Source organism: Scyliorhinus canicula, chromosome 13, assembly GCF_902713615.1.
Source record: "Scyliorhinus canicula chromosome 13, sScyCan1.1, whole genome shotgun sequence".
NCBI lineage: Eukaryota > Metazoa > Chordata > Chondrichthyes > Carcharhiniformes > Scyliorhinidae > Scyliorhinus > Scyliorhinus canicula.
The window spans coordinates 44,686,159-44,711,389 of NC_052158.1; the positions used below are offsets into that span (position 1 = coordinate 44,686,159).

The window sequence follows — 25,231 nt, forward strand, 5'->3', positions numbered from 1 at the left end:
GAGGAAAGAAAGTCGCCACATTTTCTGTTCCGGGGCACTATCCAGTGTCCCTGCTGGAAACAGAGGCTGTGTGACAGTCAAGTGAGGAAAAAAAGTATCTGATCCCCACACAGAGCAATAACAGACTGATACTCACTGTGCATCAGTCTCTAACTGAGGAGTCAGCCTCTTCAGCAAACGTGAGAGGGTTGGAAGAAATCATGTTTCTTTTTCTTGTTTTACAGAAGGATTGTGCCGTACTACACCAGAGAATACTGAGAGGATAGACACCACAGATAGATCCTGACCATCACTCAAAGATGAACTGCACAACTGTGAGATGACATCCAGTCCCTTCACAGAATTGTTCAACACAGAGAAGGTTGGGCAGCGAAACCATCATTTGTGAATCGGTTGGGTCGGGGAGCTTTGACATATCAGATCAGTGGTGTGGAACCTTCCATCAGAATCAACCTTTCCGAAGGTTCAGCTGTGGGAGATCAGACAGGGTGAGGCTGAGAAGAGGTGTGAGTGGGCTCCAAGTGTGGTGAGAGCATTAATCATTCATGAACCACTGACTCATTCCTGCAGGTGGGAGGCTGTTCAAGTGTGAGGCGTGCATCGGGGACTCATTCGATGATCTTAGGTGCATTTGTTACAACTACTGTTAACACAAGCAAGGGAAACTATTCAATTGTGATATTTGCGATGAAGGTTTTGTGATGTCTCGGAATCTACTGAGGCACCATTCACTTCGGGGAGAAACCATTCATGTGTAAGGTGTGCAAGAAATCATTCTCAATGTCATTGACAGTCCGTAAACACCAACGCATTCACAGGTGAGAAACCCTTCAGGTGTAATGTTTGTAAGATGTCTTTCAACCACAATTTCCATCTTGTGTCACACCAGAAGATCCACACAGGTGAGAAGCCCTTCACATGTGAGCTGTGCGACAAATCATTCACACGGTCATCAAGCCTCAGTGAACACCAACGTCTTCACACAGGGGAGAAACCCTTCAAGTGTGCTGTTTGTGCGATGACTTTCAACCGAAATTGCAATCTTCAGTCACACCAAAGGATTCACACAGGGGAGAAACCCTTCACGTGTGAGGTGTGTGACAAATCATTCACACGGTCAACAAACCTCAGTAAACACAAACGTCTTCACATAGGGGAGAAACCCTTCACGTGTGATGTTTGTGCGATGACTTTCAACCAAAATTACCATCTTCTAATGCACCAGAGGATTCACACCGTGGAGAAGCCCTTCAAATGCGAGGTGTGTGATAAATCATTCTCAGAGTCATCAACCCTACGTCAGCATCGACGCACTCACACAGGGGAGAAACCCTTCAAATGTGATTTTTGTGTCAAAGTTTTCAACCAATCTTCCCATCTTCAAGCACACCAGAGGATTCACACAGGGGAGATACCTTTCCCATGCAAGGTATGTGACAATTTATTTTCGGACTCATTGGCTTCTTGCATACACTGACACATTCATACGTACGGTATGTTACAAATCATTTCCTAAATCACCTTCCTTCTGCGCATAGCAACACATTCACACAGGAGACAAACCATTCACATACATGATATGTAACAAATTATTCTATGACTAATCAGCCCTCTGCGAACACTGGCGACAAACCATTCGTATGTGAGGTGTGCAACAAATCATTCTCAAGGTTATCACCTCATTCATGAGATACCAGCTCATTCATACTGCGGCTCACCTTCCCTTACACTGAGAGTTGTCTTACTTGTGTTTACTTGTGTTGTTTACCCTCCAGTGCTCACACAGGGGAGCTGTCCTTCCAAAGCAGTGTCTGTCTCAGCAGTGTCTCCAACCTCTCCCACCATCAGTCCAATCGTTTCAAGAAGATCAATTTAACCTTTGACCAGATCATAGAATCCCTATAGTGCAGAAGGAGGCCCTTGGAAAGAGCACCCTACCTCGGCCCATGTCCCACCCTATCCCCGTAACCCTACCTAACCTTTTGGACTAAGGGGCAATTTGGCCAATCCGCCTAACATTTACATCTTTGGACTGTGGGGAAAGAAATGATACAACTGGAGCAAACCCACGCATGCATGCGGAGAACGTGCAAACTCCAGTTACTCTAGGCTGGAATTGAACCCGGGTCCCTGGCGCTGTGAGGCAGCAGTGGTAACCGCTGTGCCTCCGTACCGCAGGGTGATCTCCAAACATCACCAAATGAAGACATCAATCTGTACAGAAGCTGCTGCTTATGCACAAGTTAACCTACGATGGATAAGAGGGCAATATCTAAACATTAAATGTATAAATATGTTCATTTTTTAGACTTTAAATAATTTTGGAATTGAAAATGCAGAACAATCACAAGATTTGTAAAATTAATTTTATGAGGTTTTGTAAAATGCAGTTGCCTTGGAGATGGTTCTGACTTTGTCATAAGATTGATCTCTAGTCAGAAGTCCCCCTGGGTGCAGGCTGAAAACTGTCTCCGCTCATCAAATGTGTCACAAGACAGCACAGTAAAGTCTGGACCATGATTTATTTTTCATTTATCTTTTCTTCCTTTAGGTGAAACTGGTCCATAACACCCAGGAGCGCTGGTTGACTGGAGAGCAGGTTCCATACATCAAGGAGCTGACGGACCAGGAGGAGTTCACGAGGAAGCTGTTTAGCCTCTCCAACCCCAGGATAGCCAATGGTGGATCAGATATGGGGATGAGCGAAGGTGATGTCAGCAGCTGAGTGTTTAAACCATCAGGAGGAGAGTTAGTTTATGTGACAAAAGATAATAATCGTGATTTTCTTCCTCTGTCAGATACACAGCTGTCCATGGACACATCAGATGGTGATGGAGGAGAGTTGGCAGCAGCGTCCGAGATTCCTGAAAGGGCTGATGAGGAAGGGACTGTGGTGAATACCTCACAGCAATGTGACATGGCAGCTGCAGTGGAGGAGGGAGAGGAGTGTCAGGAGGGTAAGATGTCTGATTTGGAAGGTAGTGTTGGTGTGTTCAAGTTAAATATTGTGACCTGTGTGAAGGAGGAACCCGGTGATGATCTGGCTGCTGTGGTGGAGGAAGGATGCTCAGAACCTTCCGGAAGTGAGGAACCTGTAGCTCTGGGAGCAGAATCTCCGCCGTCTCCACGAACACACGGACAACATCAGGCCCATGTTGCTGTTGAAGAAAATGAAGATGCTCTGAAACCTTTTGAGAGCTTACATCAAGAACCAGTTCAAAGTTATCGGGCCTCTCCTAACTTCCTTCAGCAAACTTTGACTGAATTTAAGATGGAGGTTAGCCAGAATCTGCAAAGAAATGAAACGGTTCTTCAGCAACATAGGCAACATCTGGCCCATGCTTCTGTTGAAAAAAATGAAGATGATCTGAAACCTCTTGAGAGCTTACATCTGGAACGGGTTCAAAGTTCAGAGATATATCAGGCCACTTCTAAGTTCCTTCAGCAAACTTTGACTGAATTTAAGATGGAGGTTAGCCAGAATCTACAAAGAAACAATGAGATTCTTCAGCAGCAGAATGAGTTTCTTTGTCAGCTTCTGCAAAGAAGCAATGAAACTTTGAATGAAATGAAGCAGATTCTGTCTCGGACTGTAGCGCCTGCACCTTCTGGCCAGCAACAGCCCAGTGTAGAGACATCTGCTGCTGGATATATCTCTGGTAGAGGAGACATCACATCACGGGGGCGGGGGAGACGCAGAAGGAAGTAGGGTCCCTCCCGCCAACACCGCCACCTCTACCTTTATCTCCACCCTCCTTTATCATATATTTTTCTCTCTCTTTTTGGTCTGTATCGTTGCCACGACAGAGAGCCTCTCCGTTGTGGTAGAAATGGAGGAAGAGGTTCAAATCTGGAAGTCACACCCCGAGATCACAGCACCTCCCATTTTTCTGGGATCAAGAATGGTCAAGGTTGTGGTTTACACATTTCATGGAGGACATTTCATTCTGTGTGTTCAGAAACCAAAGATAGTTTTATGGGTTTGGTATGTGTATTGGTAAACATTAGAATAAAGGTCTAGTTTTAGGTAGGTTTCATTTAATGTTTCTGTGCCCGGAAAGGAACCTATAGTTAAATTTCATTCTGGACAATGTGTGGGGGTTGGTTTCAGTTCCAGCTGGGATTCTATTGTTTTTATAGAGAGCTAAACATGAAAAATAATTATAGTTGCTTTGCAGCTGGAGGCCATTGCAGAGAAAGCGGGAGTGCTTTCTTTGTCCTTTAGTTTTAGCTGGAAGCCAGAGGTAGTTGGTGATGAGCAGCTAGAGGTAGAACATTTCTCTCAGCTTTGCTCTGAGAAAAAACATACAACAGACTAATGGTTAAGAAAGCCAGTGACAGAAATCTAATGAGCAGCTCATTATGCAAGTTAGAGAAATGAAGAAAAGTTTCCGCCTGGGTCTGAAGTTAAAGAAACAAAGAGGAATGGGGAGCAGAACCGGGTACTGTTCATTTCAGGTCACAGAACTGAGCAGGAGAGAATGGTTGATGAGAATGCTCAAGAAAGGTCTGTAAAGTAATTCTTAAGTTTGGAATAGCTTATTACCTTCTTGGAAACAAATTATTTTTCTTTAAATTAGAGTACCCAATTGTGTCTTTTCTAATTAAGGGGCAATTTAGCGTGGTCAATCCACCTACCCTGCACATCTTTGGGTTGTGGGGGTGAGACCCACGCAGACACGGAAAAAATGTGCAAACTCCACATGGACAGTGACCCGGGGCCGGGATCGAACCCGGGTCCTTGGCGCCGTGATGCAGCAGTGCTACCATTGCGCCACCCTGCTGCCGGAAACAAATCTCAAAATGTTTGGTTGGAAATCAGAATTTGTGTTCCAGTGGAAGTCAGACAAGCCAAATAAATCCTAAAGGGGTTGGTACAAAACCCTGGAATGGAGGCACTGTTGAGCAAAAGCTTTTTGGAAAAGTGTTATTTGTAAAATCGTGACTGAAGTCTGGAATATAAACCGCTGAGTAAAATTATTACTACGAGAGAAGATTTTCAAATGTGTTTTGGGAGTGGAGTTTGGAACCCCTGACATGACAATCATCGGCGGGGGGGGGGGGGGGGGGGGTGGAATTCTGAGGCGAAATCTGCAGACACTAATTTTATGTTAATGAGACCAATGTAACTTCAAGCGTACTTTGTCATTCGTGTTAATCTTAAAACCTGTGTGTGATTACTAACCTAAAGGAGGAGTAACAGAAACTGTACTATAGTTCATCTTTCATGTTTAATTAAAATTATTCTTGTTAAAACTAATTTGCAGTCATGTGACTCTTCCTCTACATTTGATTTTTTTTTAAAGTAGAAGTTAAGGACTTATGAGCCAGGGTTCCATTCTGGGATCTTCCCGTCCAGTTATTTAAAAAAAATTAAATTTAGAGTACCCAATTATTTTTTTCCAATTAAGGGGCAGTTTAGCGTGGCCAATCCACCTAACCTGCATATCTTTGGGTTGTGGGGTGAAACCCACGCTGACACGGGGAGAATGTGCAAACTCCACACAGACAGTGACCCAGGGCCGGGTTTCGAACCTGTGTCATCAGCAATGCTAACCATTGTGCCACGTGCCACCCCTTTCTGTCCAGTTATAACATCAACTGGGCTTGTGACATGTGGTTTTGCAGTGAAATATCTGAGAAACAACGTGTATTTCAGATTTGGCTCATTGGGAGCTAATCTGAACTCCATGTATTTGTTTGGATACGGTGCCCTTGTGGAGAGAAAACCTTTGGGTCTGGTCTCTAGCCAGGTTTGTGGAAATTCAGGTGCCCGTTGGGAAAATTAAGATGTCCTTTGAGATTACTAAAAGTTGGCAATGTGTGTGTGTGAAAACTGCATGAACTCATTGGAACTGGGAGCTCATTGAAAATAATTGGCAAATGTGTTGAGATGAACTATCAAAGGGATCTGTCAAGCTCAAAAGACATTTAAAACTCCTGCCTTTAATTCTTGGAGTGTTAAAATGCCTTTCACCCTGTCTGTTGACCTAAACCTCGGATTGACTGGATTAGTTCTGCATGACCGATTTTACAACCGTCTATTATCACAGTTGAATGCCTGCAATCTCACCAGCTCCAAGTTGTTAGGGGGAAACTTGAAGTGGGACTATGATTTTTTTTAGAGGAATATGCAATTGAATAAGAACTTTTAGGATACTAGATCAAAACCTCAATATTCTAGTTTATTTTAAAGTGGAGAGAATGATTCACTCCAGGAAGGGTTTGGAGGAAAATAAGACTTTGGTATTTCTAAAAGAAAGCTTGATTATAGAGGCATATGTTTTTTTAATTTTCGAGTACCCAATTTGTTTTTTTCAATTAAGGGGCAATTTAGTGTGGCCGATCCACCTACCTGCTCATCTTTGGGTTGTGCGAAACCCATGCAAACACGGGGAGAATGTGCAAACTCCACACAGACAGTGACCCAGAGTCGGGATCGAACTTGCCGCCGTGAGGCAGCAGTGCTAACCATGGTGCCACCTTGCTCCCCTTTTGATGCATTATTAAACTTTAAACTTCACACCCGAAAAGAACAGCTTACAATTACCCCTCGACACAACTATACAATTTCCAATTAAACAACAAGAAAATAAATATACAGTTCTTACACTTGCAGTATAAAACAGGTTTGGCTCTGGTTGAATATTTTCAAAAGCCTGCTTCAACTAGGTTGTTTCAGCCTCTTCATTGTCTTCAGTGCTCGGCTTTAAAATATTATTACTCTTTTTTAAAGTATCCTACTTGGAAATAATTCTGGACTCCGAGCCAGGCAGATCAAAACTTAGCTTCTCTGTCTCTCAATGCTTCTCCAAACTCCCTGCCTTTCCAACTGTCCGGGCTCCACCCAGCAATCGCCCCATCTTCCCAAGCTAAAAAAACATCTCTGCAAGCTGTAAAAGCACATTAACTCCCCAGTCAAACCACAGTCCATTAGCCTAGATTGAAAAACATACCCTTCATCAAATTTACCCACTAAAATTTACCCATGCAGAGGGGCAGCAGGGTAGCATGGTGGTTAGCATAAATGCTTCACAGCTCCAGGGTCCCAGGTTCGATTCCCGGCTGGGTCACTGTCTGTGTGGAGTCTGCACGTCCTCCCCCCTGTGTGCGTGGGTTTCCTCCGGGTACTCCGGTTTCCTCCCACAGTCCAAAGATGTGCGGGTTAGGTGGATTGGCCATGCTAAATTGCCCGTAGTGTCCTAATAAAAGTAAGGTTAAGGTTGTTGGGTTACGGGTATAGGGTGGATACGTGGGTTTGAGTAGGATGATCATGGCTCGGCACAACATTGAGGGCCGAAGGGCCTGTTCTGTGCTGTACTGTTCTATGTTCTATTCCCTACACACTATTCCCCAAAAGAAAAACAAAATCCTTTTTTAAAACCATGATCACCACAGACACACTGTAACCGCAGGCTTTGAACTCTTAACTTGTCCCAATATTTGTACAGTAGTCCCCCTTTATAACGCGGGTGTTGGGGTCCAAGACAGCCACCCGCGTTGCATCCGAGCCGCGAAAATCCACGATGGGGGTTTTAAATTTATTTTTAAAATCTATGCATGCGCTTCCCATTGTGAGTCTACGGGGGGTGGCTCACACAGCCTTGCCTTTGCAACTGACATGCAGCGCAGGGTGCAAGCGCGTGCGGCAGATGGGGTGCAGACAGCAAGACCTTAAACTAATTCAGCAGGGGCATGGGAACCTGGATTGTAGTTTTGGGGTACGGGAGATTGAGAGTATAGAGGTCAGGAGCACAGATTTGACTTCGCAGGAGGGTGCCAGTGTTCAGGTAGGTGGTTTGAAGTGTGTCTACTTCAATGCCAGGAGTATACGAAATAAGGTAGGGGAACTGGCAGCATGGGTTGGTACCTGGGACTTCGACGTTGTGGCCATTTCAGAGACATGGATAGAGCAGGGACAGGAATGGTTGTTGCAGGTTCCGGGGTTTAGGTGTTTTAGTAAGCTCAGAGAAGGGGGCAAAAGAGGGGGAGGTGTGGCGCTGCTAGTCAAGGACAGTATTACGGTGGCGGAAAGGATGCTGGATGGGGACTCTTCTTCTGAGGTAGTATGGGCTGAGGTTAGAAACAGGAAAGGAGAGGTCACCCTGTTGGGAGTTTTCTATAGGCCACCTAATAGTTCTAGGGATGTAGAAAGGATGGCGAAGATGATTCTGGAAAAGAGCGAAAGTAACAGGGTAGTTGTTATGGGAGACTTTAACTTTCCAAATATTGACTGGAAAAGATATAGTTCGAGTACATTAGATGGGTCGTTCTTTGTACAATGTGTGCAGGAGGGTTTCCTGACACAATATGTTGACAGGCCAACAAGAGGCGAGGCCACATTGGATTTGGTTTTGGGTAATGAACCAGGCCAGGTGTTAGATCTGGAGGTAGGTGAGCACTTTGGAAACAGTGACCACAATTCGGTGACCTTTACGTTAGTGATGGAAAGGGATAAGTATACCCCGCAGGGCAAGAGTTATAGCTGGGGGAAGGGCAATTATGATGCCATTAGACATGACTTAGGATGTGTTGGTTGGAGAAGTAGGCTGCAAGGGTTGGGCACACTGGATATGTGGAGCTTGTTCAAGGAACAGCTATTGCATGTTCTTGATAAGTACGTACCAGTCAGGCAGGGAGGAAGGGGTCGAGCGAGGGAACCGTGGTTTACCAAAGAAGTGGAATCTCTTGTTAAGAGGAAGAAGGAGGCCTATGTGAAGATGAGGCATGAAGTTTCAGTTGGGGCGCTTGATAGTTACAAGGAAGCGAGGAAGGATCTAAAGAGAGAGCTGAGACGAGCAAGGAGGGGACATGAGAAGTCTTTGGCAGGTAGGATCAAGGAAAACCCAAAAGCTTTCTATAGGTATGTCAGGAATAAAAGAATGACTAGGATAAGAGTAGGGCCAGTCAAGGACAGTGGTGGGAAGTTGTGTGTGGAGGCTGAGGAGATAAGCGAGATACTAAATGAATACTTTTCGTCAGTATTCACTCAAGAAAAAGATAATATTGTGGAGGAGAATGCTGAGACCCAGGCTATTAGAATAGATGGCATTGAGGTGCGTAGGGAAGAAGTGTTGGCAATTCTGGACAAGGTGAAAATAGATAAGTCCCCGGGGCCGGATGGGATTTATCCTCGGATTCTCTGGGAAGCCAGGGAAGAGATTGCTGAGCCTTTGGCTTTGATTTTTAGGTCATCATTGGCTACAGGAATAGTGCCAGAGGACTGGAGGATAGCAAATGTGGTCCCTTTGTTCAAAAAGGGGAGTAGAGATAACCCCGGTAACTATAGGCCGGTGAGCCTAACGTCTGTGGTGGGTAAGGTCTTGGAGAGGATTATAAAAGATACGATTTATAATCATCTAGATAGGAATAATATGATTAGGGATAGTCAGCATGGTTTTGTGAAGGGTAGGTCATGCCTCACAAACCTTATCGAGTTCTTTGAGAAGGTGACTGAACAGGTAGACGAGGGTAGAGCAGTTGATGTGGTGTATATGGATTTCAGTAAAGCGTTTGATAAGGTTCCCCACGGTCGGCTATTGCAGAAAATACGGAGGCTGGGGATTGAGGGTGATTTAGAGATGTGGATCAGAAATTGGCTAGTTGAAAGAAGACAGAGAGTGGTAGTTGATGGGAAATGTTCAGAATGGAGTTCAGTTACGAGTGGCGAACCACAAGGATCTGTTCTGGGGCCGTTGCTGTTTGTCATTTTTATAAATGACCTAGAGGAGGGCGCAGAAGGATGGGTGAGTAAATTTGCAGACGACACTAAAGTCGGTGGAGTTGTAGACAGTGCGGAAGGATGTTGCAGGTTACAGAGGGACATAGATAAGCTGCAGAGCTGGGCTGAGAGGTGGCAAATGGAGTTTAATGTGGAGAAGTGTGAGGTGATTCACTTTGGAAAGAATAACAGGAATGCGGAATATTTGGCTAATGGTAAAATTCTTGGTAGTGTGGATGAGCAGAGGGATCTTGGTGTCCATGTACATAGATCCCTGAAAGTTGCCACCCAGGTTGATAGGGTTGTGAAGAAGGCCTATGGTGTGTTGGCCTTTATTGGTAGAGGGATTGAGTTCCGGAGCCATGAGGTCATGTTGCAGTTGTACAAAACTCTAGTACGGCCGCATTTGGAGTATTGCGTACAGTTCTGGTCGCCTCATTATAGGAAGGACGTGGAAGCTTTGGAACGGGTGCAGAGGAGATTTACCAGGATGTTGCCTGGTATGGAGGGAAAATCTTATGAGGAAAGGCTGATGGACTTGAGGTTGTTTTCGTTAGAGAGAAGAAGGTTAAGAGGTGACTTAATAGAGGCATACAAAATGATCAGAGGGTTAGATAGGGTGGACAGCGAGAGCCTTCTCCCGCGGATGGGGGTGGCTAGCACGAGGGGACATAGCCTTAAATTGAGGGGTAATAGATATAGGACAGAGGTCAGAGGTGGGTTTTTTACGCAAAGAGTGGTGAGGCCGTGGAATGCCCTACCTGCAACAGTAGTGAACTCGCCAACATTGAGGGCATTTAAAAGTTTATTGGATAAGCATATGGATGATAAGGGCATAGTGTAGGTTAGATGGCCTTTAGTTTTTTTCCATGTCGGTGCAACATCGAGGGCCGAAGGGCCTGTACTGTGCTGTATCGTTCTATGTTCTATGTAAGTTCCTGGTAAGTTTCTGTGGGTTGTTTTAATTAGATCCACGATGGGGGTTTTAAATTTATTTAAAAATCTATGCATGCGCTTCCCATTGTGAGTCTACGGGGGGCGGGGGGGAGAGGTCAGACCCCCGTAGACTCACAATGGGAAGCGCATGCATAGATTTTTTAATAAATTTAAAACCCCCATCGTGGATCTAATTAAAACAACCCACAGAAACTTACCAGGAACTTACAAGGTCTTGCTGTCTGCACCCAATCTGCCGCACGCGCTTGCACCCTGCGCTGCATGTCAGTTTCAAAGGCAAGGCTGTGTGAGCTGCTCCTCTCTCACTGAATCTCAGTGAGAGAGGAGCAGCCGGCAGTGTCAATTTCAGCCGGCGGTGTCAATTTCAGCAGCCCGGCTCACTTTAATCCGGAGAGGGAAGCTGACAGTTGGGGTCCATAAGCCCCCCCGCCGTATACCGCGAACCGCGGTATTGCGGAGCGCGGTATAACGGGGGACTACTGTATGAGGGGTGTTATAGGCCAGGGTTTAGAGAACCCCAAAGTGTATCATGGAGTTCACCTGACCCACAACTTTTACTAGATTGTGGTATGGGGAGCATACGGCCCACTCTACAGGTGTGGTATAGCAGAAATGGAAAAGTATTTTTAAAAACAAAACAATGTTTATTCTATGAACTCAAGTTAACCTTTTTAAAACATACAGTGAACATCTTCGCAATCATTAATTCAAATACAACCCCCAAAGACTACAACACTAGGTAATCCTTTAAGCTTTCCTTTTCACATCCATAAGTCTTAAAACACCTTTTACCAGAAGCACATCAGGTTAAAGTCACTACTGTTTTCGTTTTAAATCACCAGGATCAATTTACAGTCTTTAGGTTCCAGAGAGAGACTCTAATACACCTTCTGGCTGTGATTGCAGCTATACAGCTCTGAAAATGAAACTAAAACACACCCTGTAGCAAACAGCCTAAAACGAAAGTAAAAAGCTGATAGACAGCCCAGCTCCACCCACTCGTTTTTTTATAAATAATTTTTATTCAAGTCTTCACAAATTATCAACAACAAAAGCACAAGGAAATAAGAACAAACACCCCCCCCCCCCCTGCGTATACACAAATAATAAATTAACAAAATAATCAACCTATAGGCAAATATACACACCCAATCAAGAAAAACAAACAAACCCTCACATAACCCCCCACCCACCCAGGGTTGCTGCTGTTGCTGACCATCACCTAACGCTCCGCCAGGAAGTCTAGAAACGGTTGCCACTGCCTGAAAAACCCTTGCACCGACCTCCTTAAGGCAAATTTGACCCTCTCCAATTTGATGAACCCAGCCATATCGTTGACCCAGGATTCCACGCCCGGGGGCCTCGCATCCTTCCACTGTAGAAGAATCCTCCACCGGGCTACCAGGGACGCAAAGGCCAGAATACCGGCCTCTTTCGCCTCCTGCACTCCCGGCTCCTCTGCCATCCCAAATATTGCGAGCCCCCAGCCCGGCTCAACCCTGGAACCAACCACCCTTGACATCGTTTCTGCTACACCCCTCCAAAAGTCCTCCAGCATTGGCCACACCCAGAACATGTGGATGTTGTTTGCGAGGCTCCCTCAGCACCTAACACATCTGTCCTCTCTCCCAAAGAACCGGCTCAGCCTTGCCCCAGTCATGTGCGCCCTATGCAGCACCTTGAATTGTATTAAGCTGAGCCTCGCGCAAGAGGAGGAATTCCCCCTTCCCACGGCATCCGCCCACGTCCCCTTGTCAATCTCCTCATCCAACTCCTCCTCCCACTTACCCTTCAGCTCCTCCACTGAGGCCTCCTCCTCCTCCTGCATCACCTGATACGTTGCCGAGATCCTCCCCTCTCCAACCCACATCCGCGAAAGCACCCTGTCCTGGACCCTCCGTGGTGGCAGCAGTGGCAACTCCAGCACCTGCCGCCTAACAAATGCCCTTGCCTGCATATATCTGAAGGTGTTCCCCGGGGGGAGGCCGAACTTCCCCTCCAGCTCACCCAGGCTCGCGAACTTCCCGTCCACAAACAGGTCCCCCATTCTTCTAATACCTGCCCTGTACTAATTCAGGAACCCTCCGTCCATTCTCCCCGGGACAAACCGGTGGTTCCCCCGTATCGGGGACCACACCGAGGCCCCCACCTTCCCCCTGTGCCGTCTCCCCATCAGCTTCGGCAGCATGTCAACAAAGTACTCTGTGGGCCTCCGACCCTCCACCCACTCGAGCACATCCACAATCCTCAGATTCTGCCTTTATGGCCTGTTCTCCAGATCTTCTACTTTGGCTCTCAGCCCTCCATTGATCACTGCCACTTTCTGCAACTCCTCACCCAACGAGGTGAACTGGTCGCTGTGCCGCGACAGTGCCTCTCCCCCCCCCCCCCCCTTTTATTTCTCTCCTTGCTCCCGTGCCATCAAAGTTTTCATCAACTCCCCTCTCATTGGAGCAAGGGTGTCACCCACCCACTCCTTAAGCGAGGACATCATCTCTGTCCAATGCCTTTCAAAATGTTTTCAGGATAGATGTTCAAACTCTCAGGCCACCAGTTCAGCCATCTTTTCCACCGCGATAGGCGTGGCCCCACCCGACAGTCTCTCTCCCGCCATCTTTATTCACGCTGAACTCCTCACCACGCTTGCCGACGGATATTCGCTCACCCACTTTTCAACTGGGTTCTTTTTTCCGGCTTTTGACATTCTATAAATGCTTCAGACCTTCCTACAGATTCTCACCAAAGAATTTTCCCAAAATCTGTGCAAAAGACCTAGAAGAGACTCCTCTGGCAGGAGCCCCAAACATGCCACCTTCATCTCCATGTTGCAACTGGAAGTCGGGGGTTATTATTTTGATGTCCCCTCGTGTTCATGTCTGAGATCCCTGCTCTGTCTCGGGTCAAATTCTGTGAAGATTCAGCTTCTCTTGGCTCTAATTTCAGAGGCTCAACATTCACCTCATTCATTAATCTTTCTCAGGACGTCCTGGTCCATTCGCCTCTCTTGGCTCCTGTCTCAGTCTGCACTTTGTTTGAGAGTGATATTGTTCAGTGGCAGTACACTAGGATGATGGTGACCCTTCTCTGTGTCTCTCTGGGGAATACTGTGAACCACTCCCATGTGTAGCCAGTACTTGAAACAATTCTTCAACATCCCACTAGCTTCTCTCTGTGAACTGCCTCATCATAAACACCTCCTCTGCAACGACACAAAGACAACACTGACACCTGCAGCTCGAATTAGTTACCACTTTAAACCAAATCAAACTTTCAGACTGCTAGTTTACAGGGGGAAAAGCATTCTGTACGTAGCCTTGGGGTGTAACACCGTAGAAACTGAATGTAATACAACAGAATTATTGTGTTATTGTCATTCATGACTTAGTTGACACTCTAGTCTCTGAGGTTGTGGGTTCAAGTCATATTACAATGCTGTTACACTTCAAAAAATCCTGTCATTGGCTGTCAAGTGCTTTCCGATGTCTTGAATGTGCGACCATTGATAGATAAATGCGAGTCCTTCTTTCTTCGGGAAATGTTATTCCTCCTGTGAAGTGGAAATTATGAACCCATTATGGACAAAGTAGACCAGCCCACAGTGACAATGACCAATATCTTGTGGACTCTTACTGTAAACTGCTGAGTGCTTCAGTGAATTGGAACACACAATGCTGACCAATCAACACAAAATAAGTTTGGGTTAAGGCTAGTAGAATGTAAATTTATGTTGAGTTATTAATCTATTCAAAAGATTGATAAAACAGCAGATAAACAACACAATAAGGGTAGGACGGTAGCACAGTGGTTAGCACTGTTGCTTAACCGCTCCAAGGCCCCAGGTTTGGGCAGCACAAGTGATTAGCACTGTGGCTTCACAGCGCCAGGGTCCCGGGTTCGATTCCCCGCTGGGTCACTGTCTGTGCGGAGTTTGCACGTCCTCCCTGTGTCTGCGTGGGTTTCCTCCAGGTGCTCCAGTTTCCTCCCACAGACGTGCAGGTTAGGTGGATTGGCCATGCTAAATTGTCCTTAGTGTCCAAAAAGGACAGGAGGGTTTATTGGGATACGGGGATAGGGTGGAAGCGAGGGCTTAAGAGGGTGGGTGCAGATGCGATGGGCTGAATGGCCTCCTTCTTCACTGTATGTTGTATGTTCAATTCCCGGCTTGGGTCACTGTCTGTGCGGAGTCTGCACATTCTCCTCATGTCTGCATGAGCTTCCTCCGGGTGCTCCGGTTTCCTCCCACAGTCCAAATATGTGCAGGTTTGTGGATTGGCCATGATAAATTGCTCTTAGTGTCCAAAAAGTTTAGTTGGGGTTACTGGGATAGAGTGGAGGTGTGGGCTTAAGTGCGCTGCTCTTTCTAAGGGCCGGTGCGGACTTGATGGGCAAAATGGCCTCCTTTTACATTGTAAATTCGATGATTCTATGATATTCAGCTTCCACCAAATTTAGCATCAACCATTAAAAAATGTGAAAGTGACTCAAGATGTTTCAGCACAGTGGTTAGCACTGTTGCTTCACAGCGCCAGGGTCAATTCCTGCTTGGGTCACTGTCAGTGCGGAGTCTTCACGTTCTCCCCGTGTCTGCATGTGTTCCCTCCGGTTTCCTCCCACAAGTCCCGGAAGACGTGCTTGTTCGGTGAATTGGACATTCTGAATTCTCCCCAGTGTACCCGAAAAGGTGCTGGAGTGTGGCGACTCGGGGATTTTCACAGTAACTTCATTGCAGTGTTAATGTAAGCCTACTTGTGACAAAAATAAAGATTTTTATTAAAAAGAACGTAAAATAGAACTTTGAAAAGTGTACGTGATCATATCACATGGTTATTGCATCAAGATCTGATGGTCTGAGGGAACTCGGGTCTGCAGAGACTCACCTGCACTCCCTCAGGATAGTAGTCTCCCAGACAGGAGAGTACAAACATTACCCGTGGTGCTAAGTCAAAAACCCATCAACTGAAGAGGATCTGTCTATAATTCACATCACCAACTAAAGCAGTGTCCGAGTCTACCCCATACCCACACCTGAGAGCTGTCTCACTTTACAAACACACACTCACATCAGGGAAAACTCTCTCAGAATACTGCAGACAAGAGGTTTATTTTCATTACCTGTGCTTTAGTCTTGCTCCCAAATCCAATGGTCAGAAATGGCACCAAGGACAGCACGGTGATGCAGTGGTTAGCATTGATGCCTCACGGCGCTGAGGTCCCAGGTTCGATCCCGGCTCTGGGTCACTGTCCGTGTGGAGTTTGCACATTCTCCCCATGTTTACGTGGGTTTCGCCCCCACAACCGAAAGATGTGCAGGGTAGGTCGATTGACCATGGTAAATTGCCCCTTGATTGGAAAAAATTAATTGTGTACTCTAAATTTATAAGAAAAAAAAGAAATGACACCAAACTGACCGGGTCTCTGGCACGAGGTCCGGCTCTGGGGCTCAGAAGGGAAGGGGGAGATTAGGAGAGCACTAGTTATAGGGGACTCAATAGTTAGAGGTACAGACAGGCGGTTCTGTGGGCACGGGCGAGACTCTCGGATAGTTTGTTGCCTCCCGGGTGCCAGGGTCCATGACGTCTCGGATCGTGTCTTCAGAATCCTTAACGGGGAGGGTGAGCAGCCAGAAGTCGTGGTGCACATTGGTACCAACGACTTAGGTAAGAAAAGAGGTGTAGACATAATAAACAAGTGTAGGGAGTTAGGCTGGAAGTTAAAAGCCAGGACAGAGAGAGTTGTCATCTCCGGTTTGTTGCCGGTGCCACGTGATAGCGAAGCTAGGAATAGAGAGAGAGTGCAGTTGAACACGTGGCTGCAGGAATGGTGTAGGAGGGAGGGCTTCAGGTATTTGCATTCTGGGGAAGGTGGGACCTGTACAAGCAGGACGGGTTGCATCCGAATCAGAGAGGCACCAATATCTTGGGAGGGAGGTTTTCTCGTACTCTTCGGGAGGGTTTAAACTAATTTGGCTGGGGAATGGGAACCGGATTTGTAGTCCAGCAACTAAGGTTGCCGATGTTCAGGACGCCAAAGCATGTGATGAGGCAGTGGGGAAGGTAACACTGACAAAGGAGAGTAGTTGCAGGCACGGAGATGGGTTGAAGTGTGAATACTTCAACGCAAGAAGCATCAGGAATAAGGTGGGTGAACTTAAGGCATAGATCAGTACTTGGGACTACGATGTGGTGGCCATCACGGAAACTTGGATAGAAAAGGGGCAGAAATGATTGTTGGAGGTTCCTGGTTATAGATGTTTCAATGAGATTAGGGAGGATGGTAAAAGAGGTGGGGGGCGGCATTGTTAATTAGAGAGAGTATAACAGCTGCAGAAAGACAATTCGAGGAGGATCTGCCTACTGAGGTAGTCTGGGTTGAAGTCAGAAATAGGAAAGGAGAGTCACCTTGTTGGAAGTTTTCTATAGGCCCCCCGATAGCAGCAGAGATGTGGAGGAGCAGACTGGGAAACAGATTTTGGAAAGATGCAGAAGTCACAGGGTAGTAGTCATGGGTGACTTCAACTTCCCAAATATTGAGGGTAAACTCTTTAGATCAAATAGTTTGCATGGGGTGGTGTTTGTGCAGTGTGTCCAGGAAGCTTTTGTAACACAGTATGTAGATTGTCCGATCAGAGGGGCCATATTAGATTTGGTACTTGGTAATGAACGCAGAGCAAGTGATAGATTTGTTAGTATGGGGGACCATTTTGGAAATAGTGACCACAATTCTGTGACTTTCACTTTAGTAATGCAGAGGGATAGATGCGTGCAACAGGGCAAGGTTTACAATTGGGGGAAGGGTAAATACGATGCTGTCAGACAAGAACTGAAGTGCATAAGTTGGGAACATAGGCTGTCAGGGAAGGACACAATTGAAATGTGGAACTTGTTCAAGGAACAGATACTACATGTCTTTGATATGTATGTCCCTGTCAGGCAGGGAAGAGATGGTCGAGAGAGGGAACCATGGTTGACAAGAGAGGTTGAATGTCTTGTTAAGAGGAAGGATACTTATGTAAGTCTGAGGAAACAAGGTTCAGATAGGGCACTGGAGGGATACAAGATAGCCAGGAGGGAACTGAAGAAAGGGATTAGGAGAGCTAAAAGAGGGCATGAAAAATCTTTGGCGCTTAGGATCAAGGAAAACCCCAAGGCCTTTTACACATATATGAGAATGACTAGAGCGAGGGTAGGTCCGATCAAGGACAGTAGCGGGAGATTGTGTATTGAGTCTGAAGAGATAGGAAAGGTCTTGAATGAGTACTTTTCTTCAGTATTTACGAATGAGAGGGGCCATATTGTTTGACAGGACAGTGTGAAACAGACTGGTAAGCTCAAGGAGATACTTGTTAGGAAGGAAGATGTGTTGGGCATTTTGAAAAATTTGAGGATAGACAAGTTCCCCGGGCCTGACGGGATATATCCAAGGATTCTATGGGAAGCAAGGGATGAAATTGCAGAGCCGTTGGCAATGATCTTTTCGTCCTCACTGTCAACAGGGGTGGTACCAGGGGATTAGAGAGTGGCAAATGTCGTGCCCCTGTTCAAAAACGGGAATAGGGATGACCCTGGGAATTACAGAGCAGTTAGTTTTACTTCGGTGGTAGGCAAAGTAATGGAAAGGATACTGAGGGATAGGATTTCTGAGCATCTGGAAAGACACTGCTTGATTAGAGGTAGTCAGCACGGATTTGAGTGGTAGGTCTTGCCTCACAAGTCTTATTGAATTCTTTGAGGAGGTAACCAAGCACGTGGATGAAGGTAAAGCAGTGGATGTACATGGATTTTAATAAGGCATTTGATAAGGTTCCCCTTGGTAGGCTTATGCAGGAAGTAAGGAGGCATGGGACAGTAGAAAATCTGGTCAGTTGGATAACGAACTGGCTAACCGATAGAAGTCAGAGTGGTGGTGGCTGGCAAATATTCAGCCTGGAGCCCAGTTACCAGTGGCGTACCGCAGGGATCAGTTCTGGGTCCTCTGCTGTTTGTGATTTTCATTAATGACTTGGATGAGGGGGTTGAAGGGTGGTCAGTAAATTTGCAGACGATACGAAAATTGGTGGCGTTGTGGATAGTGAGGAGGGCTGTTGTCGGCTGCAAAAAGACATAGATAGAATGCAGAGCTGGGCTGAGAAGTGGTAGATGGAGTTTAACCCTGAAAAGTGTGAGGTTGTCCATTTTGGAAGGACAAATATCAATGCGGAATACAGGGTTAACGGTAGAGAGATCTTGGGGTCTATGTTCATAAATCTTTGAAAGTTGCCACTTAAGTGGATAGAACTGTGCAGAAGGCCTATGGTGTACTAGCGTTCGTTAGCAGAGGGATTGAATTTAAGAGCCGTGAGGTGATGATGCAGCTGTACAAAACCTTGGTAAGGCCACATTTGGAGTACTGTGTGCAGTTCTGGTCGCCTCATTTTAGGAAGGATGTGGAAGCTTTGGAAAAGGTGCAAAGGAGATTTACCAGGACGTTACCTGGAATGGAGAGTAGGTCTTATGAGGAAAAGTTGAGGGTGCTAGGCCTTTTCTCATTAGAACGGAGAAGGATGAGGGGCGACTTGATAGAGGTTTATGAGTCAAGAGACTTTTTCCTCGGGTGGAACAAACCATTACAAGGGGACATAAATTTAGATGAATGGTAGAAGATATAAGGGGGATGTCAGAAGTATGTTCTTTACCCAGAGAGTAGTGGGAGCATGGAATGCACTGCCTGTGGAAGCAGTTGAGTCGGAAACATTAGCGACCGTCAAGCGACTATTGGATAGGTACATGGATTACGGTAGAATGATGGGGTGTAGATTAATTTGTTCTTTTTTTTTTAAATTTTAGTGTACCCAATCATTTTTCCAATTAAGGGGCAATTTAGAGTGGCCAATCCACCTAGCTTGCACCTTTTTGGGTTGTGGGGGCGAAACCCACGCAAACACGGGGAGAATGTGCAAACTCCACACGGACAGTGACCCAGAGCCGGGATCGAACCTGGGACCTCGGCGCCGTGAGGCAGCAGTGCTACTCACTGCGCCACCGTGCTGCCCTGATTAATTTGTTCTTAATCTAGGACAAAAATTCGGCACAACATCATGGGCCGAACGGCCTGTTCTAGAACATAGAACATAGAACGATACAGCGCAGTACAGGTCCTTCGGCCCTCGATGTGCTGTATTTCTGTGCTGTATTTTCTATGTTCTATGTTTAATGATGCAGGATGGAGCTCGTTTCCATCATACAAACCCACCAAAGCTTACAGAGATCCAATGCTCACATGGAAAATCAATGGGTAGTTTTATTGAGGTGTTTAAGATGATTAGACAAGTTGATAGTATTATGATACATGACCACACCCCAATAGTTGCTAGGATACCAGACAGAAACCTCAATATTTTATTTAATATGTAAGACTATGTGGAAAGGATAGATAGATAGAGAAATACAGCACAGAACAGGCCCTTCGGCCCACGATGTTGTGCCGAACTTTTATCCTAGGTTAATCATAGATCACAAAATTTTGGACACTAAGGGCAATTTATCATGGCCAAATCCAACCAACCTGCTCATCTTTGGACTGTGGGAGGAAACCGGAGTATCCAGAGGAAACCCACGCACACACGGGGAGGATGTGCAGACTCCACAGACAGTGACCCAAGCCGGAATCGAACCTGGAACCCTGGAGCTGTAAAGCAATTGTGCTATCCACAATGCTACCGTGCTGCCCTTAAGAACAAATTAATCTACACTCCATTATTCTACCCTAATCCATGTACCTATCCAATAGCCACTTGAAGGTCCCTAACGTTTCTGATTCAACTACTTCCACAGGCAGTGCATTCCATGCCCCCACTACACTCTGGGTAAAGAACCTACCTCTGACATCCCCCCTATATTTTCCACAATTTACCTTAAATTTATGTCCCCTTGTAATGGTTTGTTCCACCCGGGGAAAAAGTCTCTGACTGTCTACTCTATCTATTCCCCTGATCACCTTATAAATCTTTTTCAAGTCGTCCCTCATCCTTCTACGTTCCAATGAGAAAAGGCCTAGCACCCTCAACCTTTCCTCGTAAGACCTACTCTCCATTCCAGGCAACATCCTGGTAAATCTCCTTTCCACCTTTTCTAAAGCTTCCACATCCTTCCTAAAATGAGGCGACCAGAACTGCACACAGTACTCCAAATGTGGCCTGACCAAGGTTTTGTACAGCTGCATCATCACCTCACAGCTCTTAAATTCAATCCCTGTTAATGAACGATGGCACACCATAGGCCTTCTTCACAGCTCTATCCACTTGAGTGGCAACTACATTGCCAAGAACCCTACCGTTAACCCTGTATTCCGCATTCATATTTGACATTCCAAAATGGACAACTTCACACTTGTCAGGGTTAAACTCCATCTGCCACTTCTCAGCCCAGCTCTGCATCCTATCTATGTCTCTTTGCATCCGACAACAGCCCTCCTGACCCACCCTTCAACTCCCTCATCCAAGTCGTTAATGAAAATCACAAACAGCAGAGGACCCAGAACTGATCCCTGCGGTACGCCACTGGTAACTGGGCTCCAGGCTGAATATTTGCCATCCACCACCACTCTCTGACTTCTATCGGTTAGCCCGTTCATTATCCAACTGGCCAAATTTCCCACTATCCCATGCCTCCTTACTTTCTGCATAAGCCTACCATGGGGAACCTTATCAAATGCCTTACTAAAATCCATGTACACTACATCCACTGCTTTACCTTCATCCACATGCTTGTCACCTCCTCAAAGAAGTCAATAAGACTTGAAGGCAAGACCTACCCCTCACAAATCCGTGCTGACTATCCCTAATCAAGCAGTGTCTTTCCAGATGCTCAGAAATCCTATCCCTCAGTACCCTTTCCATTACTTTGCCTAACACCGAAGTAAGACTAACTGGCCTGTAATTCCCAGGGTTATCCCTATTCTCTTTTTTGAACAGGGGCACGACATTCGCCACTCTCCAATCCCCTGGTACCACCCCTGTTGACAGCGAGGATGAAAAGATCATTGCCAACGGCTCTGCAATTTTATTTCTTGCTTCCCATAGAATCCTTGGATATATCCCATCAGGCCCGGGGGACTTGTCTATCCTCAAGTTTTTCAAAACGCCCAACACATCTTCCTTCCTAACAAGTATCTCCTTGAGTTACCAGTCTGTTTCACACTGTCCTCTCCAACAATATGGCCCCTCTCGTTTGTAAATATTGAAGAAAAGTACTTGTTCAAAACCTCTACTATCCCTTCAGACTCAATACACAATCTCCCGCTACCGTCCTTGATCGGACCTACCCTCGCTCTAGTCATTCTCATATTTCTCACATATGTGTAAAAGGCCTTGGGGTTTTCCTTTATCCTACCTGCCAGAGATTTTTCATGCCCTCTCTTAGCTCTCCTAATCCCTTTCTTCAGTTCCCTCCTGGCTATCTTGTATCCCTCCAGCGCCCTGTCTGAACCTTGTTTCGTCAGCCTTACATAAGTCTCCTTCTTCCTCTTAACAAGACATTCAGCCTCTCTTGTCAACCATGGTTCCCTCACTCGACCATCTCTTCCCTGCCTGCCAGGGACATACATATCAAAGACACGCAGAACCTGTTCCTTGAACAAAGTTACACATTTCACTTGTGTCCTTCCCTGACAGCCTATGTTCCCAACTTATGTTTGGGAAGTTGAAGTCACCCATGACTACTACTCTGTGACTTCTGCACCTTTCCAAAATCTGTTTCCCAATCTGTTCCTCCACATCTCTGCTGCTATTGGGGGGCCTATAGAAAACTCCCAACAAGGTGACTGCTCCTTTCCTATTTCTGACTTCAACCCATACTACCTCAGTAGGCAGATCCTCCTCGAATTGTCTTTCTGTAGCTGTTATACTATCTCTAATTAATAATGCCATTCCCCCCCCCCCCCACCTCTTTTACCATCCTCCCTAATCGTGTTGAAACATCTATAACCAGGGACCTCCAACAACCATTTCTGCCTCTCTTCTATCCAAGTTTCCGTGATGGCCACCACATCGTAGTCCCAAGTACCGATCCATGCCTTAAGTTCACCCACCTTATTCCTGATGCTTCTTGCGTTGAAGAATACACACTTCAAACCATGTCCTTGCCTGAAAGTACTCTCCTTTGTCAGTGCTACCTTCCCCACTGCGTCACTATACGCTTTGGCATCCTGAATATTGGTTTCCTTAGTTGCTAGACTACAAATCCGGTTCCCATTCCCCTGCCAAATTAGTATAAACCCTCCCAAAGGGTACTAGAAAACCTCTTTCCCTATTCCTAGCCTCGCTATTACGTGGCACCGGCAACAAACCAGAGATGACAACTCTGTCTGTCCTGGCCTTTAACTTGCAGCCTTACTCCATAAACTTGTTTATTACCTCCACACCCCTTTTCCTACCTACGCCAGATGCAACCCGTCCTGCTTGTTCAGGTCCCACCTTTCCCAGAATGCGCTCCAATTATCCAAATAACTGAAGCCCTCCCTCCTACACCATTCCTGCAGCCACGTGTACTCTCTCCCTATTCCTAGCCTCGCTATCACGTGGCACCGGCAACAAACCAGAGATGACAACTCTGTCTGTCCTGTCCTTTAACTTGCAGCCTAACTCCATAAACTTGTTTATTACCTTTTCCTACCTACGTCATTGGTACCAATGTGCACCACGATACAAACTTCGCTCCAGAGTGATTTCATGCGCAAATAGAGATATGTATATTAAAACAAACTTTATTAACAACACAGGATGAACCTAACTTCATCATATCACTAATAGCTTATAATTACTAATTAAACAATACTTAACAATAAAATGAAACTAACTTCTCTCATTTCATCTCCAATCAACAATCTCAGGTCAAACCCATCTCAGGTCAAACCCCACAGCAGCCCAGGAATACTTGCTGTAAAGAAATGTCTTGGATAAACTGCTTGAGAGAGAGAGAGAGAGAGATCCTTCAGGGAACAGCCTGCAGCTTCTTGGCTGTGTCAAACTACTGCTTAACTTCCCAGCATTTGGCAAAAAGCTCCTGTTCTGTTCACATAGCAAGTTATTTACTGAAAACGAATCTGACTGCTTTAGCTGCTGGTTCCTCGCATTAACTACATCACCTCCATCCCCGAACTGGGTTACTAAGGCTAAACACATGTCTTGAACTATCTCCTCCCCAGAACCTTCTTCAATAAACAAAATTCTGTTAGCCCTCTTTCGGTAAACAATATATATGGTTGGAATGAATTATGATCTTATTTTTAGGATGCTTTAATTATTCCTTCTGTACGCAGCTGTCTACCTGTCTTTTAATAGGCTTTTAAAAACCATTCCTGCAGTAGAGATATCCACACACTAACCCAGACGCTTAACCATTACTGCACCAGATACATATAATACAATATATATCTTGAATTCTGACATTCATCACACATCCTCTTAAAAAAAACTAGCAATATTGAAAGACGGTTTTGTTTTACAAAGTCTTTCAACTCAAAACATTACTCATTACTCTATAAGATACATATATTACATTTAAGCATGCAAATTTAAACATGAGTGGAGTCCATTTCAATCTTTCTTTTCCAACTTTGAATGTTCCAGTCTTCTCCCATTTCAAAGTCATGATAAAGCATCTGCAATCATGTTTTTTCTTCCTGCTACATATACAATTTTCAAGTTAAATAGTTGTCACATAAGCTCAATTTAAACTCTTGCATTTTGATCCTTTGATACAAAAACATTAATAGATTGTACTCTGTATATACAATTGCCTCCGATGAATTGTTAGCAAGATAAATGTCAAAATCCTGCAACATCGATGCCAAACTCAATGTCTCCTTGATGGTTGAACATTTCCTTTGATGAATATTTAGTTTTTGAGAAAAATTAGCAACAGGCCCTTGTATTCTTTTGTTGTCTTCCTGTAACATTGCAACACCAACCCCACATCATTCACATCAATTGCTACCTTAAAGTGCTTGGCATATTTAGGTGGTGCCAACACTGATGCAGTGGTTAGCAGTTTTCAGATTATTGAATGCCTCCTGACATATTTACGTCCACTGAAATTTCCTGTGTTTTTTTCAGAAGTTCAGTCAGTGGAGCAACCACACTGTTAGAATTTGGCACAAGTTTCTCTCAGAACCTCTCTTCTCGTTGATGGTACTGGAAACTCCCCAATAGCTTTCGCTTTCACAAACCGTGCGGCCATCTGACCATGTACTTAATGATCTGTTGAGTTGCTCACAGAAAAATACTTTTCACTGTATCTCGGTACACGTGACAATAAACAAATCCAATCCAAAGTCCAATCATGTGACCTAAGACGTGCTTGAGCTATTGCAAATTCACTTTTCGCCAAGTTTACCATCAATCCAACCACCTGTAGTCGATCAAACAACTGTTTTCAGTATTTCAAATGCTCATCTGGACTTTGGTGGCAGCTGAGGGAGTAGTCAATACAGGAGATGGCTCCCCCCATAGGTGTTTTTTTTCCACCAAGTTTCTGGGGGTGTTTGGGGTGAAATTTGAATAATTTGACCGGATAAGAG

At 45.5% G+C, this 25,231-nt stretch overlaps 2 protein-coding genes across 2 annotated transcripts in view; both read left to right on the forward strand.

Annotated features, from left to right (window-relative positions):
• The window catches only part of LOC119976643 (zinc finger protein 721-like), a 999,221-nt gene that overhangs the window by 332,699 nt on the left and 641,291 nt on the right, over positions 1 to 25,231 (forward strand). The window lies entirely within an intron of this gene.
• The window catches only part of LOC119975582, a 125,435-nt gene that overhangs the window by 5,862 nt on the left and 94,342 nt on the right, over positions 1 to 25,231 (forward strand). The window contains 5 exon segments of the mRNA XM_038815370.1: positions 722 to 815; positions 817 to 1,429; positions 2,552 to 2,708; positions 2,799 to 3,705; positions 5,660 to 5,753. Coding sequence (XP_038671298.1) covers positions 722 to 815; positions 817 to 1,429; positions 2,552 to 2,708; positions 2,799 to 3,705; positions 5,660 to 5,753 — 1,865 coding nt within the window.